Source organism: Acyrthosiphon pisum, chromosome A3 (genome assembly GCF_005508785.2).
Source record: "Acyrthosiphon pisum isolate AL4f chromosome A3, pea_aphid_22Mar2018_4r6ur, whole genome shotgun sequence".
In the NCBI taxonomy this organism is placed as follows: Eukaryota; Metazoa; Arthropoda; class Insecta; order Hemiptera; family Aphididae; genus Acyrthosiphon; species Acyrthosiphon pisum.
This window is the reverse complement of record NC_042496.1, coordinates 35,808,530-35,829,194: the sequence shown is the minus strand read 5'-3', so window position 1 is coordinate 35,829,194 and position 20,665 is coordinate 35,808,530. Positions and strand designations below refer to the sequence as shown.

At 31.8% G+C, this 20,665-nt stretch overlaps 2 protein-coding genes across 4 annotated transcripts in view; one reads left to right on the top strand and one right to left on the bottom strand.

Moving 5' to 3' along the window:
* LOC100164031 (ecdysone-induced protein 74EF) overlaps positions 1-20,665 on the bottom strand; it is a 133,908-nt gene that overhangs the window by 96,424 nt on the left and 16,819 nt on the right. The window lies entirely within an intron of this gene.
* On the top strand, positions 17-6,086 carry LOC100160044 (small nuclear ribonucleoprotein Sm D-like protein). Of its 2 annotated transcripts, none has more exons than XM_016809613.2 (5): positions 17-336; positions 418-647; positions 710-758; positions 814-1,095; positions 5,884-6,086. In XM_016809613.2, exons 2-5 carry the CDS (start codon positions 471-473, stop codon positions 6,027-6,029), a joined length of 654 nt encoding a protein of 217 aa, XP_016665102.1. In that variant the 5' UTR covers positions 17-336; positions 418-470; the 3' UTR covers positions 6,030-6,086. The 2 variants fall into 2 exon arrangements, with proteins under 2 accessions (XP_016665102.1, XP_001943900.1); XM_001943865.5 differs by having other exon boundaries at positions 22-336; positions 460-647.

Below are 20,665 nucleotides of genomic sequence, written 5' to 3'. Positions count from 1 at the left end.
TAAATACAATTTTTTATTACGACAACGTGCTCTAACGGCCCGTCATTGACGGACATCCGCGTGAGACTGAAGTACAGAACGCGCCGTATAGATCTCGCTCCCGGTGTCCCGCCAAAATACGTCAGTCGTGTTTTTATTTCCCATATCGTTATTCGTTATCACTTATCACCTATCATTGGTCTGATAAACAGGTGAATTATTTTTGTATAGTTTATTAGTTGGTAATTTTTATTTTTTTGAAATTGTTACACGAACGAATTCATAATAATATTGTGCTTCTGTCAACAATAAATTGCGGTCTGAAATATTTGAAGTCTTATAGTACCTGTACAGCCGGTAAGTAAATAGTTTTATATACTCTCAATGGTGACCAGCTCTTTACGGTTTACACATCAACACAACGCAATGTCTCTTTAGATAAATGTTATGAATGTTAATCATGACAAGACTTGTTTCCAGACTGATATGCAATGTCGTCTAGCACTGATGAAGAATTGGACATGTTGTCGCCCTCGTTCAATCCTATCAAAGCTCTGTACGCAAAAAACGTGCAGGTGCCTAGCACGACAGCTCAACCGCTAGACAACATATCAAAATTTGAACTCGCTCCTTCAGGAGAAGTCTTAATTAAACCTGAAAGACCCAGGGTAATTTTAAATATTACACTTCATAACAAATCAGTATTCTTTTTAACACTTGTATTTTATAGACACACAATGAATTTAACATTGAATCGGTAAAACGTGATTTAAGTGCTGGTAAGTTCTTACTAAATATCAATAATTATAAAATACTGCAGACAGTTTGTTTTAGTGGCCGGCACATCTCAAGTATCATTAGTTCAACGGGTTTTTAAAAGGAGACGAACTGTATTGGCACGTATGTCAGAAATTGGCAAATCTCGTGGGCCGCTATCTCGCATTGCTCTGTTTTGTTACGCAAAAAAACGTGTTAAAGTGTACATACGATCGGCTGTGTCTGTTCGAGGTCACTGTGAAGGGTACATTATTGCTTTTGATAAACACTGGAACTTAGTCATGGATGATGTAGATGAAGTATGGACAAGGAAAAATAAATACAAATCATTAGCTATTGGTAAGGTTATCTTTTGTATATTACCTACCAACATTATACATTTCAATATTAATGAATTGTCTTGGTTATACTTTATACTGAATATTAATTAAACCTTTTATATCTGAATTCAGTAAATTAATATTCATTATCGTATTAATATTTAATGCGTAACTTCTAATAACCAACTAAACTAATTATGGCAAAATATTATTTCTCTAATAGAAATAATTAAGATTAAAAATATGAGCCTCAAACGATTAGTTACCTATAATAAGATGTTGATGGCAATGTTACATAAATTTAAGTGTCGGTTAACGCTAATCGACTGATAACAGATGTTATTACCGGCAGAATTCGGCTGGATAAGTGTCGATTAACTTTAACCGGTCATTGTAAGAAAGGCCCTTAGTAAGATAGAATTTAATGCACACCTACCAGCTACTATGTATTCATGTAGGAGAGTGGTATAATATCTCTAAAATTAAAATTTTTTGTAGTAATAATAAAATATGTTATTTCTATTGTTATTGTATAAAAAATCAATTTATGTTTCATATACAGTAAAACTTCCGTTAACGGTCACCTCTATACGACAGTCATCTTTATGTAACGGTCAATTCTTTTGGTCCTGTCGAATGTAATCCTAGTGTTATCCTACATCTGTAGGACGAGCACCTCTAAATAGCGGTCATTATTTACAGTCCCTTCGGTGACCGTTATATGGAAGTTCTACTGTATTATATACATTTACTAACATTATGACATTCTGCAATTTTACATTTGCTTATATAATTCCTATGAATTATAAATCACTATATTGGAGGTACTGTATATTATTAAAGTTATCAATAAATGTTTGTTTACTTATAAGCAGTATAAATTATAAATTTATAACTTGTTCACCTAAATTCGGATCACTGCCCTATTGAGTGGCCAACAAAAAAATATAAAATTACCATTACAGAACTCTACTAGGGTATAATGCATTATTTATAATTTATTATGTGTGTACTGGTTGCTTCTATCTACATAGTGCATTTCAATTGAGTCGATTGTTTAACCTTTTGGCAGTTTAATAGAATGGGACTGAAAATAGAATGCTTTAAACATTACCATTAACATTGATGACTTGCACTTGCTCGAACGATCAAGTGAATTCAATTTTTTATTAATGTTTAATATTTAATAATTAATAATAATACTAATTTAGTAGGTATGTTATTTAAGTGGGATTTATTGGCTTGGAAATTTGGTTAAAATATGTTCACTGTTCACATTCTAAAAAAAACAAAAGTAATGTGCGACACTACATTTTCAATCTGAGTAGGTTGACATAATTACTTACTGTGTTTGAAAGGTTTAAAATCATCTATATCCTGTGTAATGTACTAATGTACACATTTATTTTTTTTACAGTTATTATTGTGTATATAATATATATATATGTCGTATGCAGTTGTTAACGACATTCAATTAATATTGTATTACAAAAATATTATAAGCATATGGTCAGCAAAACATTATTTGTTAATTTTATTTTTTATCAATTCAATTTTTTAAATTTTTTTATAACAGCAACGTATTTTTTAATTCATATTAAGTATTAAAATAAAGAAAGATTATTTTCTGAAAGTGCGTAAATAAATTGAATATTGAACCAATGCTGTTAATTAATAATAACTTTAATGTTTATAAATAATTACTTAGGTAGGTACATCCAATATAATATTGATGTTTATTTTACCTACATATTATTATTATTATAATGTATAAAAGTGATGACTGATGATAAAATAAAATAAACTATACATCTATAGTCCTAAAGATTATTTAATTTAAACTGTATAACTACTCACCAACACATGCTTTCTGTAATGTAGTAGATATTAATCATTGTACTTAAAATTGTTTTTTTTAAATAAGTTTTGTTATAAATTTGAATGTTATTTTATAACAGTAAAGTATTTGATAAACAAATAAAATAATAAAGGACAACCGTGCGAAACGATGCCAAGCTACGGTTTTATTTTTTATTTAAAAATAAATAATAATACCTAATATCGAAACGAGATTTCAGTTTCAATATCCGCAAGCTTGTATCGGAAACATAGCTTCTCCATTGCGTGTGAAATAAATATGCGTTTGTCCGCTGGTATAGGTGGCCTAGGTGGGTACAATTATTATGCGCGTGCATAATATACGTAAAAAAATTCAGAAATGTAGTGTTCGATGACGGCGAGCGGGGACGATTATAATGTGGGTTTTGTGCGCTATTGAACTTGAAGGTTATAAAGTATAAGCGCGGCCCGCGGGGCTCGAACCCGTTCGCAGAACGTCGTTAACATTGACGATATGCGAGCAAGACGACTCTAATATATACGATCGTTCACGATTGTATCAGCTCAAATATCATATCATTATACGCTTAACCGCACGGTATCTACAAGGTAGCTGCAGCTGATGTTATACGTATATTATATATATAGTATTATAGTAATATATATTATCATTATTTATTTATTATAAGCATTCCGCCGATTTCCGGTAAGATATTCCGTATTTGTGTTCGCGAAAACTACTTATGAATATTATCTAGGCCAAATACTACGGTGGTGTGGTGCGGGAAGAGGTTTCGAATAGTGATATCAATAATAATAATAATGATTGTTGTGACTTATGCGAGCCACGTGCAGCGGCTCTCGCTTTGGCCGTTATATTATAATATTATTGTTTTGTATATTATATAAAACGACGTCGAACCATGTTTACTCACCATTATGGCATTATGTATAACTACCTAAATATAAGATGTAGGTTGGATCAGTAGCGTAACAATACATTTCCCCGAGGTGGATAATATTTTATATTTATTTTTTTGTACCCATAGGTAGGTAATAATTAATATTAATAATTAAACATTATTATTTCGATGACCTAGGTATATTAATAATAGTAATAACAATAAATAATACATAGTAAGTACTACCATTAATACAAAAAAAATTTATCACTTGTTACTTTGATACTCAAATATGGTTCAATAGGGAGAGGGTTTAGACTAGGAGGAAGGCCCGCTATTAGGTCAGAGGTTATATCTATACGATTAAGGCTACAGATTTTAAATTGCCTTCAAAGCATATACGTTATACTTCTTGATGATGGTATAGCGTACCTACATAGTATTATTATAATTTATAATCGTCGTGTACGCTGACTTTAGATTTAAGAATATAGCAACTATTACTATAGGTACTGAAATAGCAGATATAGCTCGAAATATAATTTTTGGCGGTGCCGAGTATATTATAAAAATTTATCAAATTATTTAAAACATACATTTTAGTACAAATACCGTACATATTATGAACACATAATTATTATCTAAAACGAATAATAATTTTATAATTAAATTACACGATTTCGCCGGCTTATATTATTTAATACGCTAATCGAAAATTTTTTTTTTACTTAAAACCAAATTTTTATTGTATAAATTATAAAGTATGACGTATATAAGTATATTATACTATATTATGTGCCGGTAAAGAGAACAGCCCAATACTAATATCTCCTCCGTATATCGTCAACACTATATATTAAATTTAAAATAATAATAAATAATATTACTATCGCATAAGTACTAGAGAATCTGCGCATCTCCGTCGGCGAGATATCCAGATATCCTCCTTTCAGAGCGGTGAAAATAATTGCAATCGTTTTTAAATGACAATTTTTTAACTCTTTGGAATCGCTATATACTTATGAAAGTATGAAACTAATGTCTTATGCGTGCCGACAGTTTTTTTTATTGTTTTTAACATTTCTACCTATTGAATCTAATATTTTGGAATGCTACGTCGGTGGTTATATTATTATTGTAATGCGGTGTTTATTTGCAGTGTACACCACCGTGGAATCGCGAATAAAACAACACTCCGCATACATACTATTATACAGAGTGGCCCATCGAGTTTTCCCGTGTTAAATAAATGAAAAACCTGAAAACACAGTGACTACCCTGTATAGTTGTATTTACTACCACTATAATAATATAATAATAATAATATACAGTATGCATGAGTCGGGTGTACACCAATATTTAAGTTTATTTTTGTTATGTTTTTATTATTTTTTGTTGTTGTGTGTGTGTGAGTGTGCAACGCACACGCGATTTCTAGAAATCCTTCGTCGACCTTGACACAGTGCGTAGGTTACGGGCGACGACGACGTGCGGCGGCTTTGTCGTCTCGCGCATTACGTTACATATTAAATTAGGTATACTATAATATTTCAAAACTGTTTGTCCGGCCAACAATTTTTTTAGGAACAATTTCACGGGTGAAATTATTTTATCATAGAACTAGTATAATTATTTCGCTTTGGCTCGCAAATGCCCCGCGTTCGTATATTAGTATACGTAAATAGCAAGTTTATTATAATCGTTTTCGCAACGACTCCACCGAGTTGACGGCCGCAATCGTTAACCTTCCGCGGAATACCTTGACAGTGTTGGCTGGACAGTTTTGTTTTAATTACATATTATACGCTGTAGTTGTAGTATATTAGTATCCAGTTTATGCAGTAGTCGACCTTAACGACTGTAGGTGGTTTTTTCCCTACCTGTATCGTGTACGCCCGTTCGTTTTTTTTTTTGCTCGATACATTTTGATATTATATAAGGTATATCGTTTTTAAACAACAGCGAAAACCTATTACGCGATGGATTTTATTGTGTTTTTTTGTTACTATAATTATTGTATATCGCGTTACATAATAATAATAATGGTTTTTTTTTGCCCCATGCAGGTGACGCGAGAAGTTTGGACGATCCGGTGGAGAAGCCGTACACAGTCATCAAGAAGATTCGAGGACACCAAGTGTGCCGGAGGCACGTTCCCCGATTTTTGGTGCGTGGAGAGCAGATCGTTTTAGTGGCCAAATGTCTCGTTTGAACGATGAAATTTTTCAACAGTGTGATGATGTTTAATAAATGTATATTTTTACGTGTACGTGCGGTGTTTTAACTTTAAATTTGGGACGAATAAACATAATAAATCAACCAGAAAACGATAAAGGCTGTAGCTCTTCATAGTTCGGGTGCGTAGAGACTACGACAATAACAAATCGCGCTCAGTGTAAATATTATCAGATAATATTGAATATGTATATTTAAGGATGTCACAATATCTTGTTTAGTGGAAATTTATGGATTTTGTGCATTTTTACTGTTTTTGCTGTACTGCTGGCGGAGAAAATGTCCCAAGGGCACTCAAAAAAACAGTACATAAGGTAAACCGCTTTTAATAATAATTGTATAAACGGTGTTGTAGTAGGGTCCCCATAAAATATAGGCGGAAAATTGAATAACGGTACTTTCTCCGCGCGCAGCAGAAGAAGAAAATAAACCAGAATGATATATATGCCCGTCGCCGCCTGTTCCACCTGTTCGCATTCTGCACAGTTGGGATTATTCGGCGGCCGTCAGTGAAAGTAAACGCTCAAAAACTTTCACCAGGATCGGTCTTCTATAACTGGTGTGATATCATATTATTATTATTATTAGTATTATTAATGTAACGGCATTCACGGTTTTCACACTAAACTGCGTATATACACAATATAATAATATATATACACTCGTTGGATAACTGGATCGGGGTCCAACTATATATCTATATATTATATTCTGGCACTAGATAGGTACCTCCAAAGCGACCGTAGTCGACCGTAATCGGTGGTACCTATTTGTTTTTCTACCTACTAATTATTCGAAAACGAAATTTAATTAAGTGTATATGTGCTGTGATGACTATATACTAACATCCGCCACTTTAATTATTCCAAAATATGATGTATTTTTTTGAAAATATGATTTCTCGCAATACCTTGAAAAACGATGTTGGTACTTACGAGAAACTACTGTTGGTTCCTAGAAAACATAATTTGATTTCGGTGATGACCGTCCCGAACTGCGACGATATACTACAGCAGTATCGCAAGATTATCATGAGGTATGTATATGCCCATGGCTAAGTAATGGAGGGGTTTTTTCCTCGTTGTAACTTATAGTTTATTAAGTAAGTAGTAGGTACTCCAATAATCAGCATATTAAACTAAAATCTTATAGTTGTTTATCTTAAACGCTGAAGCATATCAATTGCTATCATAGTCAATTTTATGTATCAATGATTGAAGGTAATAATACGTGTCATAGGTATAGTTATGGTTAAAGAGTAACTGAAAGTAACTGTGGCTAAAATAATATAAGTAGTATATTATTATCGATTATTGTCTAATTCTAATAATTATTATGATATAATAACATAAAAATACAAATCGTAATAATAAATAACATTATTCATAAATCATATTACGAGGTACCTATCACACCTTTACTAACTACCTATATTATAATAACACTACATGTGATTCACTATGTCAGAAAGCGTTTTTTGCCTCTCCATCTACTGTGATTACATTATATTATAATTTACTATAGGTATATATCACCGATTTAAATGAGCTTATCCTTACAAAAAGCTAAAACAATAGGATGTTCAAAAAATAATTTATTTGAATTATGTGTTCTTAAATATAATATGGTTTTGAATGTAACATGTAATTTTTAAAAGGCTGCAGAAGTGATAATATTACCTTAGAAATAAGAATTGTATACATATTGGATTATTTATAGAAAAAAATATTAAAAGTTAAAAATTTTTAAAATGATTTAAATTTTATATAATTTTAAATTTAGTTATACTATAGCGTAGTAGGTAGTTATTCTATTATAATATAACTATATATTAATTTTAGCACCACGTCACGAGCCGAATTATTCGGAAGATGCTAAAATTATTTTCCCCACGGTACTGTCCCGAAATCGCGACATTATAATACGCATTGTTCAGCAGTTTATGTTAATGTATATACCTAATAAATTATATAATATATATTAATGTGCATGAGAGTGCGGTAGCGTGGTGGATAATGGATATTCTGAAATAAAAGAGGTATAGGTATATAATATTTTTCAACGATGCCGGGGGCCCAATTAAGTTAATTGTACAAATGTACAATATAGATTAGAACAATGCCGTTTAGTTTTATAGTTGTTTTTTTTTTAGTAAAATATTCTCTCACGCGCGCGCTCGCGATAAGTGATGATGCCGCGCGATCCGGACGGGTCCGAAGAGCTTTTTTTTACTCGGGTCCGTCGGCTGCAAGCGAAAGACGTTTCCCGTTAAAACGCCCGCCAGATGACCCGTGCGGCCCCCGACTAGACTATTATTGTTATCATCGTCATCATTATAATGAATATAATATACAATACGCATTATTGCGTTATCATGTGTAGGCATACAGTCATATATACAGACCGATTGTTTTTGTTGTGCGGATAATTCGAAAATATATAAGATTAGGGCGAACAAATATAAATAGTTTTTTACTCTCGACTTTTGGGACGTTTCAGAAAACAAAATATAAATAGAGATTGTTTTTCCAGTCATAATAGTATATAGAAAGGAAAATTGTGTGACAACATAACTGGAAACATATAGGCAAGTATAGAGATTTCATAAATATAGGTAGGTACACTATACACCTATTTTATATATAATATATACCCTGCAAGCAGTAGCCCTACAAAATAAAAGTCTACTACTGGAGTATAAACCTATATTACAGGGATCACCAAATGATGGGCCGTGGGACGAACTTTACCGGATGATGAGAAATAAGTCAAATAATTTTTATGTTGAATTAAATGAGGTTTTCATTTAACTTTTTTATTTTGGTGATTCCTGCAATATTATATATTATTTATATGCATTGCAGGGATATCAGGATCACGACGAGTTAAACATCGTCTCGTGGACATAATTATAAAACAGGCGTGGACGCGTGGGTCATTTCAGAAAAATCTCAAGAATTTATCGTCGTGGTTGCGCGTTCAATTATAATTATATGTACAATGTACACATTACACGCGTGTTGTTATTTGTTATTTTATCGATATAATATTATTATTGCGCGTTATTGGTTGGTATAACATATTATTTTAATATAATATTCTCTTCTCGTCCGGAGGACAATCGATTATTCGGGTTAATTGGTCGGCGTCGCTCGGTGGATACATACCTATTATAATATGCCGCTGAGTCCGGGGAGACCCTGTGGGTCTATTCTGTGGCCGCGTTTGACCTAAATTCGTGCAGACGTGTCGCCGCAGCGTTCTTATGATATTAAATGATTCTGGCTTAGATTTACTATTGTACACATTATATAATATAAAATAGTATTCGGTACATAATATTCGAATCGTTCAGAGCGAAAAATAAAAACGAGATCTCCGCCGTCGGGCAACTTAATCAATTTTATAATAAATCCGACGGATGATCACGTTGCTGCATGTTTATACTGCGTTGGCGGATCGGAGTATTGTAAATTATGTTATTATGGTGAATGCACCGCTGTAATTGCAGTGGGCAAAAACAAAATTCGTCACGTGTTTTATTGCGCAAAAATTGGTATGTATAAGAAAATAGAAAAAGCGAGAAAAACAGTTAGAAACGCCAAACGCACGCGCGAAATACCGCCTCCGCTTGCAGCATCCCCCGGCATAAAATCCGGTGGACGACCTAACGCCGTATTAGTTTTTTTTTTCTCTCCGCAAAACGCGTCACACGCAAACGAAATCGTAACAAATTTTACCGACTTTCTATATATAACGGCACACGATAATAACCACAATATTATAATATAATATTATCATGCTTTACCAATAACTTTAATTATTATACTCGCAATTATTGATGGGTAATATACATTAGTATGTAATAACAATAATATAATTAATATTAAAGAGAAGTGAGTTTCAGATAACTTATCGTTTTTTAGGCTTAAGAAGACGTACATTAAGTAAGCGTAAAATAATTTAAAAACAAATGTTTTTATAGGTATAGGTACCAATATAATATTATATTAAAAATCGTTATCCCCGCAGGATAAAGTTCGAGAATGCGAAGATTAGGTACCTACATATTATATTATGCTTAAAGTCTAAACATTTAATCGTGTACATATCCGTTTGAAAACGCCGACGTCGATTTCCGATAATTAGCCTCTTCCGATAGCACTAGACCTGCACCTGTGCGTGTTTTTTAAAATGTATTTGGCGCGTTTCCGCAACATCGATAATGCGTCGGTCGATGAAAAACATCCTGGCCGGATAAAATAACGAGAATAATATTGCATTACTGACTACTGTGCATAGGTACTATGATTATTGATCGATTGAGTGTATGTGAGATTTTTCCATTTCTTCCCTGGGTACCTATCAAAATAATTTCTTATCCATCATAAATACATTATCATACCAACCGATAAAATAAACAAATATTGGTTAAATAAAATAATATAGATGATAATTAATAATTAAAACAAATGACAGCACCATGCAGGATCCTTTGTGCGGTTTGAAACTACCTATTATTACTAAAATAATATTTTATGTTTAAGTATTACTCCCTGCACCGTTTTCGTTTAAAAAAAATCAAACGTATTTCGTTCTCTGATCTAGAGAAGTAAAGATAGATATGTATATTGAGTTGGTACTGACATCTCAAAAACAGTCGGTGCGATGCGTTTGTACGTACACGTAGGTACGCGTTTAATAATATATAATGTTAAATAATGTATAAGCTCTTTGTATACGGAACGAGATATAACGTGTTTATCATACACGAATGGGTTAAGTTTTATTCCGTATTATACAGGGTGATTCGCCAAGCATGCTCACCCTCTTTTCTTTCTTCAACAATGCAGTTATTTAAAATTTTTGAATTTTTAAATAATTTTTTTAAGTTCTTCAGATTTTTTTACTTCTAAAGGTTGTCATAGATCTATCACACGCCACTACTTTAGTAATACAATAAATCTCAAGAAATATGGTTTTTATGTATATTTAAAAATTCTAAAAATCATGGCTTGAATAATTTCATTAGGTATTAATGGGGAATGCTTGATGAATCACCTCGTATTAAAAGTACCCATGTGATAATAATATGTCCTATATAATATAATAATAAATAAATTACGATATTAATCTCCCGCGGTCATACTAAAATGCATGTATCACACATTTTTACACATACATAAAACTATAAAAATAAATTATTCAGTGCATTGCTGCTTGTGAAAAAAAATGTATACTTTCATAGTTTCATTATAATATATACATGTTGCATATAGGTACTAATACAAACTACAAACACATCTCTCCTCTTTTCCGAGTTTGCAGTTCGACAATATTAAATCGTTAAAGTTCATTAATATCCCGACCTACTTATCATTATTAATTGCTTAAATCGAAAACCGAATCGTCGAAATTCTCCCAACTCGTGTAGATTCACCAGAACGTTCCTCATATTCCCTTGACCGGGTCAGGACGAGTCAATCAAAATAGTTTTTTTCCCGTCGTTTTTATCGATAAAACCTGGTTTTTCTGCAAATATCGTGAAATATTTTATATTTGCGGGATTGATGTTAAAAATCGTATGTCTACAATTATAATATACACTTTGTAAATTTTGTATAAGAAAAAAAACTTTCCATGGTGTTTCTTTCAACTTAATGACTTATAATGTATGTACTTGTACCTCAGAATACATAAAAATGAATACATATAATTTATGACTCAATGCTGTGTGGTCGTAGCGATGTAGCTTTCATAATAATAATAAATAATAATTAATATAATTATCTAACATTACTCATAGATAGATTGAAGGTACAATTATATTATAAATATTTTAAATTCTGGTTCACAGTATAGGAAATCAGATTCACATTTCAAGATAAAACTGTTTATTTAATTTAATTTTTATATAAAACACGGTATTATAAATTATTATATTGTTATTACTTATTAAATTATACTATGATAATATTGTAATACAACTGACAACAAAAACAAACTGAACGTTTCATACCTGCAAAACAAAACAGAAAGTACCCCTATAATTATTTACCGTCATCTGCTATACTAACACTTAACCTTAGCACGTGCACCTATATTATGTAGGTGTATGTAAATTTGACGGACCTAGATAATGATTTTTAAGGTTATTCATTTTTTTCAAACGGCTACATTCGCTAACCCCTGTATATTATATAATATAATATTTAGTATACAATTTGGAATTCAACAAATTTTCCTGAGAAATTCAATGTATAAATAACAAATACTAAACCCGCAACTTTATTTATAAACATTTAAAGTTCAGGCGAGTCCAAACCGCCTCCGTGGGTGAATCGTATGCTACATTACTACTTACTTCGCTCTATGTTTGACTTAACTTTAAATTAATGAAGGTAAATAATTAACCATTGGTTCGATAGTCAATAGGTATTTAAATTTCCGAAATTCCAAGAAAAATGTTCTACTCAAGAATATATTAAAGTTAAAATAATGTGTACAGGCCAATGTTTAAAAATAAATGTTAAAATACCTTTTGCATGTTAAATATCGTGAGGTGATAAACTGATATTATGGTACGATTTAAAATATAAATATTAGGTAGGTAATATTATGTTATAATGTTGTTTTTTGGTGTGAGTCATGAGTGAAATGGTTTCGCATTCGAATGTCCAGCGGCGGCATGTCTGCTTTTGGGACTGCTCACAATTAAAAACAAAAAAAAGAGGTTCCGTCGGTTGAATAGGTGACATCCGGCAAAAGTATAATATTCTAAGTATAATATTATATAAGTCCAATATTATATTTTATATAGTCCGCGACGTATAATAGAGCTTACACATAGGTAGGACCTTTATTCTGCAATGACGAAGAGTCAGCTAAGTGAGTCAAAATAATAATAATATATTATTATAAAGTCGTTAAAAGACGGCGCAGCGTACGGTGCATTGGGTAGCGGCGGCGGCGGCATATATAGTGCTATGGTATATACAGAAATAATAATATAATATCATCAAGTGGGTGCAACGGCGGCGGCGGCGGTCGCAACACGAATGCCTTTGACCGAGGTCGTAGGAAATGGTATACCACGTATATATATTATTATTATTATTTTAAGACGCGCACGCGTATCCATGGCGACTGTTGGGGCTATAATATAATATATAAAATCGAACCGTCACGATTCGAGAGCGCGCGTATCGCCGCTGTAGAATTTTTCCAGATGTAATTTGTCAGTAATATTATAGGTAGGTGCCTACCTACTTATAATATTCGATTAATAAATATTATAAATCTACCGCCGAGAGACAACGCTATTATCTATATATACCTATATATAGGTACGTTATTGTTATATACAGTTGAACAGTTCGTCGATCTATTTCCTTATACCTATTTCCCTTGTAGCCCCGTTCGATTTGGGGTGGGGGGGGGGGGCGGCTTATATTAGTCTTCTGTAGCTCCTGTATGTGGCCGAATAACTTGAGAACTAAAATGGGGATAATGAAACAAAGGTTTTTCGTGATATTAAATTTAAAAAAAAAAAACATAATATATGGTATAGTGTCCCTCCTATAACCAATCACTATAATTACGTCACTGAAAAGTTGAGTACTTATTAAGACTACGCAAGTTATGTTAATATACTTTTAAGTTATATAGATAAAGAATATCGATTGTATTCGGTATAATAATATTATAGTCTATTTTAATTAATTTATACTACTTACTACTTAGTACTTATTATATTGCTTATTATATTACTCTAAGAATTTAGTACTTACTTTTACTACTTAGTTTATAATACGTTCCTACCTACCTGTAAAATAATAGAGAAGAGGCGGAGTGTCAAGGGATACCGGACGAGTTTTTTTTTAAACTATGCATATAAAATAATACCTCGAATATTCGAGTACCACAGCTCTAATTATTTAATAAAAAAAATATTCAAAACAATCGTGACTTGTTTTGGTGTAATATTTTAGCAATAGCACACACCCTTTAACACTAAAACCGATAACTATAAATGTATATAGTGTATATTTATTATTTGAAGTGTTAAAGTACACAATTTTACTAAGTTCTATTGTCCCGATAATATTTATTGAATATATTTGTTGGATATTCTAATAATTTTTGTTCAGAACGCAATGAAAAAATGTATTAAGACTGTTCTATGGTATATTAAAATACCAACAATGTTTTCTCCGCCTCAAAATACGCCTCGTCGTCGTCTCACACAAAATAAACGACCGAAGAAAAATTTAAAATTTTTAGATTTCTTCTTTATTGCACATTATAATATATAGACGTGCGTGCTTCGCACTATATATGTAGTAATATACTAATATATAGGTACTTATAATTATTTCACGCTTATCACAACCATTGGGACTAAGGAGTAAGTGTATGACGACTTGGCTTATGTAATAATGCAGTATTATAGTCATAAGTCATAACTCATAATAATATTATTTTATATTTGTACCTATGCGTATATTATTTAGATGTATTTTATATGTACCAGCTAATACGTCCGAGACGCGTGTGTTGGGTTAGTATAATTACTATTTAGAACTTAGCTGGTTAGGTTAGGTTAGTGTACTTAATATTGTGTGTGCGTGGCATTAAAATTTTTTCAGTTCTAGTAAATATAAAATAATGCGTAAATAGTAAATAGTTCGAAATAATATGATGTACAAAATATTATAATATATAATGTCTATTTATACATTATTTAATTATTATATTGATGACAAGACCATCTAGAATAAAATTGTAGGGACTGAGATGATAGTAATATTACCTATACCTAATATATTATTAATATCAGTTTGCGGCGGCGCGAAATTTATTGTCAAATATACATAGTTAATATCGAACGAATACCTAATTATGAAAATTTTCGTATTTAGCGGTGGAAAAAAATGATTTCAAGTATATTATAATTCGTTGTATACTGCGAGAAAAAGAAAACGGATCCATTACACACATGTCCCATTTGTTCGACTGTCAAACTTTTTTTTTGTTACTATCAGACAGTATCAGATAGCTTCAGTTTTCTCGGAACCGATTTCTCATCAAACAAACGAATAAATCTATTACCTATATATCAATAAAATATTGTATCGGTAGTTAGGTTTTTTTTCTACAATTATTATAAAATATATTAATATATGAATTACTGTGCTTAGGTATAAATATACCGTTATAACCATGTTTGTCTTCGAAAGTGATAGCATTTTAATGTTATAATAATAAAATTATAATTACTTTTGATAATATTATGATGTACCTCCCCCTATAGTAGCAGGTTTCGGAATCACAGAAACGAAAGCGTTTTTGTACATCTTGGACAGGTGAAAAAAATCGAACTAACGGTTGTTTATACGCCATAGTTCGATTTTGGCCGGGACGTATAAACTTGTATTATAAAACGATAAACAATTTCTAAGCGTGCACATAATATAATAATTATATCTAACAATAATATAATTATCAAGAACTCGTCAGCCTAACCTAACTCGTACCTACGGCACGTTATATTGGTATAATATTATTACGCTATATAATATCATGTTAAGATGTCGTGGTAGGTAGGTACATATATGTATATAGGCTAACCTATAAAATATTGGTCAACGGTTTCGGATTGTTGTTATGTTGTATTTGACTTTCAGCTACGATGCGAATTCGCGCGTGAACGAGTCCGCTGCAGCGTTTTGCCATCGGATCGATATTGTAATATTATTGTTTATTATAAATTTGGCGAACGACTAGAATTTTAAGTGCGCCATTATTCCCACACGGTGGAAAATTAAATATACTTAAAAAAACTCGACAACATATTTTATATCTTTTCAGACTGACGTAAGTGCACACGATTATTGGATACCTTAAATATGTATATTATTTTAAATTATAATAATAATATAACGTGAGTACTCAGTTGTATAATGCGAATAATCGTAGAGTCGATAAGGTGATTGGGTTGTTTGAACTGCCAACTGCAAAATATTCATTATTTCTAAAACTATATTATTGAGTTTATAAAGAATATTATCAATTCGGAAAAGTGTAATAAAGATTTTATATTGACTTTTCTTTATGACCTGCGGTGCAGTTTGTTGGTGAAGGGTGAACTTTTGTGTAAAGCAAAATGTGTGGTTCTTTTATTTTTCATTATTCACTTGCAAGTCGCAACACATAAAAACAATACATTTTTACTAACAAGTAGGCAGGTAATTAGCTATAAGTATTTAAAGTTTAAATGAGTGGAGTAGGGTTTCATATGGGGGGGGGGGGGGAAGGACCTCGCAAAATGTACTCCGCTCATCGTGGCGCATCAAAACTAAGTACTCAGAAAATATTCTGATTAGGAATATAAATTTAAAAATGTACGCTTTGTTATTAAAAAAGTCAGACTTAAAAAATTATAAGGATAAAAACTGTAAAAATATAGTTTCTTTTTCAAAAACGTTGTTTTACAAAGACATAGGTAGGTATACAATTTAATTTTTATTTTAAAATGTTTTTTTCAATGCGTGAATAAACACTTAAATATCGATCACATTGCGTGTGTATGTGAGTGGATGAGTGTGTATACGTCATAAATCATAAGTTATAACTATATACCAGTTACAACTTACAATGCACGGGTGATGTAGTAGGTACACTCGGAAAAGTTTTTTTTTTTTTTATTTTTTTTATTAGCTTCTAACCAAAAGTCATAATAGCTTGAAATTGTTTGTACCTATCTTGATTATATTTTAGCAAAACGTTTTCCATCTGTGTTGGCATGTAGTTGGACAGTGTGAGTGGATATGCGCATGCGGATCGGGACTACAGCTACATTATACTACATAATATTATGTGTGTGTAAAGTGTATATCATTATTTCGCGACGGGTAAAACAGGTCGGGTAATAAATAATAATTAAGCGAATAACAATTATAATATATATTTTTATAATCACAACACCAATTTCCAGTGTTTTCTAATACCTACGTAGATTGAAAAAAATACGTTATAAATTACGATAGGTGGGTTAGGTACCTAGTACCTACCATACGATTATTGTTGTTGTTATTATATTATTATTATTATTACTATGCCAGTCCGGTCCGTTTGGTTCTCTCTCGCCATACCAATGCCTGATGACAAGAAGTAGGTATATTAAATCTAAAGAACATTAATATTTTATTACATATAACATGCATGGTGCAAAATTTACGAATAATTAAATAACTTAAAACAGTCATAACAACGCAACGTAACGATCGTGCGAAAAATTGATCAATACAGTATGATCAATTAAGTATTCATTTTTGCTTAATCAATGACAGAGGTGTAGAAAACAGCCATTCCGCGAATGACTTTTATAATTAAATACATCATATTTGATTACATCAAACCAACAAAATATTAACAAAGGTATGCTAAATAAATAAAATTATCGATTATAATTATATGAAAAAAAAAATAAATTCGACAATTTAACGACGGTATAAAATACGAATGACGAATAATAATAATAATAATTATTACTATTATCACATGATAAAAATTGTAATTTAATTTTTACGTACGAAAAGTTACAACTTTATAATAATAATATATTAATATGTATTGATGTATTATCATTTCTAATGGTTGAGTATTGAATCGAATCGTTTGCAATCAACTTGCGACATTTTGCCTAATTTCAATTCGTTCTGAGTTTTTATTACATAGGTATTCAAATTTTTCATTCGAGAAAATATCGACTGTCATGTTAAAAATATGTATTATTTTTTATAATAACTAAAAGCATCTTATTAATACAAATGATAGTCCAAATACCTTGAACGATTCATAATCGATTGCATTAAGTTTATGTTTTTCGATCGTATACCTAATTACATAATTATAACCATAAAAAAGTATAGTACCTATAATCACTAGGTACCTACTGAAAGTTTATTCAGCCAAACACATATATTGTGATATGTTACGAATGAACGTAAATATTCCTTGTGATTTTCAGGTAAAAATATTTATGCATCTTTAACTGTCTAAATATAGAAACAATATGTTATATTGGTAGAATATTTATATATATATAGTATACATGGTCTGATTCATATCGTAACAGAAGAACTTCCGGAAGAAGAAACAAACTTTTAAACAACAAAATAATTTAAAAAACTAGAAATTGATGAAAACATAGGTAATGATGATAAAGCATAATAAAGAAACGTTAATATTATATTTAATATTTGAATAAATTGTGATGCATAAAATATTCATTTCAACAGATGAACAGTTTTAAATTAAACTTTATCAAAAACAATGCAAATTACATTCAACATATTGAATAAGTTGTCCTGGTCGCAGTGAACAAACCTTTTCGAAGAGGTAAAAGTAGGCATATATATATATATTACGTGCACGGTGCACTTGTTATAGGATACTTGGGTATACGCCGTCCCGGTCTGTTACCTATATGTACCTAAATATTTATTATATATTATATGGGTTTATATTATATATTAATATATTATACAATATGTGTAACGGTGTACGGCGCCGTTCGTTTATTAAAATTCGTATCGGTTTCGAGTCAAAACAGATAATTATATACGTTTTATTATATTCGGTGTGAATTGCATACAATAGGATAATCACCTGCAACCCCTAAATACCCACCGCGTATATAACTAACCGCGGTTGTCGCCCCCGTAAGTAGCTGGCACCGCAGCGCAACACTTTCCCAGGTTCATTAAACCCTACTTATACAATATAATATATTTTGTACTTATTTTATAATATTATATATTTGCCATCGATGACTACAGTGATGGCGTTGTTCAATCGTCGCGCTCGCGTAATAGTATAATAATAGTGTAATAATATAAGTAATGATATAAAATAAAAATTGATATTTTCTTCTGACCGAAATCGGGGTCGGAGAAATATATAATAATTAACGGAAAGAAACCACGAAATTTAATATATGTATTATTAAAAAAAACATACGCAGTGTGTGTTGGGTACGCCGTCTTCGGATGCTAGTATATCGTTTGTCTGTCAAGAGGGTGTATATTATGTGGTAGACAGTATATACTATATAGTCATTGATAGCTGCAGCAGTAGCAAATATATATATTGTGTTGAGTAAGGGATGTCGCAAGGTTCGACGACCCTCCCCGGAAAAGGGGGTGGCGACGACGGCGGAGATCGTGGGCGCTCGGCGCTGTCGCGCCACCTGTGCACACCACCGTGCCAGACGGGCGTGGAAAGACGGTGGCAGCGGCGGCAGCGGTGGTGAAGAAAATAATAATAACTACGATAAGCCATTGAACTTTTCGATGAGGCGGTACGGTGATTGTGCGACCACAACCAACGAGTCATTGCACAACCAGAGTTTGATATTATGTATAAATATTGTTATTGTTATTAATATTATTTCTATAATCGTCGTCGAGGGTGCATGCGTAAACGTATATAATATACTATGCCGCGTCGCCGTGGTAAAGAGTAGCTCTTTTGATGTGCGACAGACCGTTGCAATTATACATTTTTTAATAATAATATATATTATTATTGCATAAAAAGTTATAGCGACTGTATTCCCCGATTCACGCCGCAATAAATCCGACTCGAGTATCGTAAAATAGTATAATAAGAATAAGAATAATAATATTTTTGCGAATATCACCATCATATACCACCCCATAAAGCCGATCAGTTCCTTATATAAAATAACTGCTTTTGAGATATTTTACGTGCGGCAAATTAACGATATAATTATATCTTTATAGAATCGTGCAGCATACGCCATAACAATATAGGTTGTTATTAACCTCGTGGAACGATAGGTAGTAACCTTGTGTTCGCAAATAATCAAATGACTTTATAGCAAGTCTATTAGAATAATGTATACTATGCTGAAAACTAGAATCTGCCGCTCGACAGTTTTTGAAAATCGCACATAATATCATAACATCTTAATATCACATTTACAAGTAAATATAATATAGATAAAATATAAGCGTGGATGCCGGAAAATCCAAGTTTCTTGCGGTCTGTTGGAATGGGCTTTTCATTCGGCGTATCTTTAGATGTTCTCGATTTTCCGGAAATTCCGCCACCGTCATTTATATTAAATAATATCAGGCTGCATGTCCCCGAGTAGTTTTTCACTCAAAAATTATAGGGGACCTATAAAATAGCAGTGTACGAAATTAAAATTTGAAGAAAAAAAACAAACGTCACCTATTATTGTATATAATATATATATAAAAAATATTATACCAATTATGGCAATTACATACTTAATACATATTTTACGTGAGCAGCGTGTTCTATACAAATACAAAATATTTTTCACACCGCGCGTAAATGATGTAGTGAATGCGCACGCGGCGAAATTCATCGTGTTTTGCTCATCGAGAGTCACGCAAATATGTAAACTAAAAACACCGGTGGCCGAAAAGAAACCGAAGAATAAATATATATTAATTTTTTTCCTTAGCAAAAAAAAAAAATACGAATAAAATTGATATTTTCGAAACGGATGACCCCAAAAGAAGGTCGCAGCCTTCGGCCGGATCACTTTCACGTCGA

What these genes read in the sequence shown, in the direction of transcription:
- LOC100160044 (XM_016809613.2), top strand. Translation starts at nt 471, where the DNA reads ATGTCGTCTAGCACTGATGAAGAATTGGACATGTTGTCGCCCTCGTTC. An exon ending in AAAACGTGATTTAAGTGCTG is followed by an intron (nt 759 to 813) that starts GTAAGTTCTTAC and finishes AGTTTGTTTTAG; the next exon opens with TGGCCGGCACATCTCAAGTA. An exon ending in ATACAAATCATTAGCTATTG is followed by an intron (nt 1,096 to 5,883) that starts GTAAGGTTATCT and finishes TGCCCCATGCAG; the next exon opens with GTGACGCGAGAAGTTTGGAC.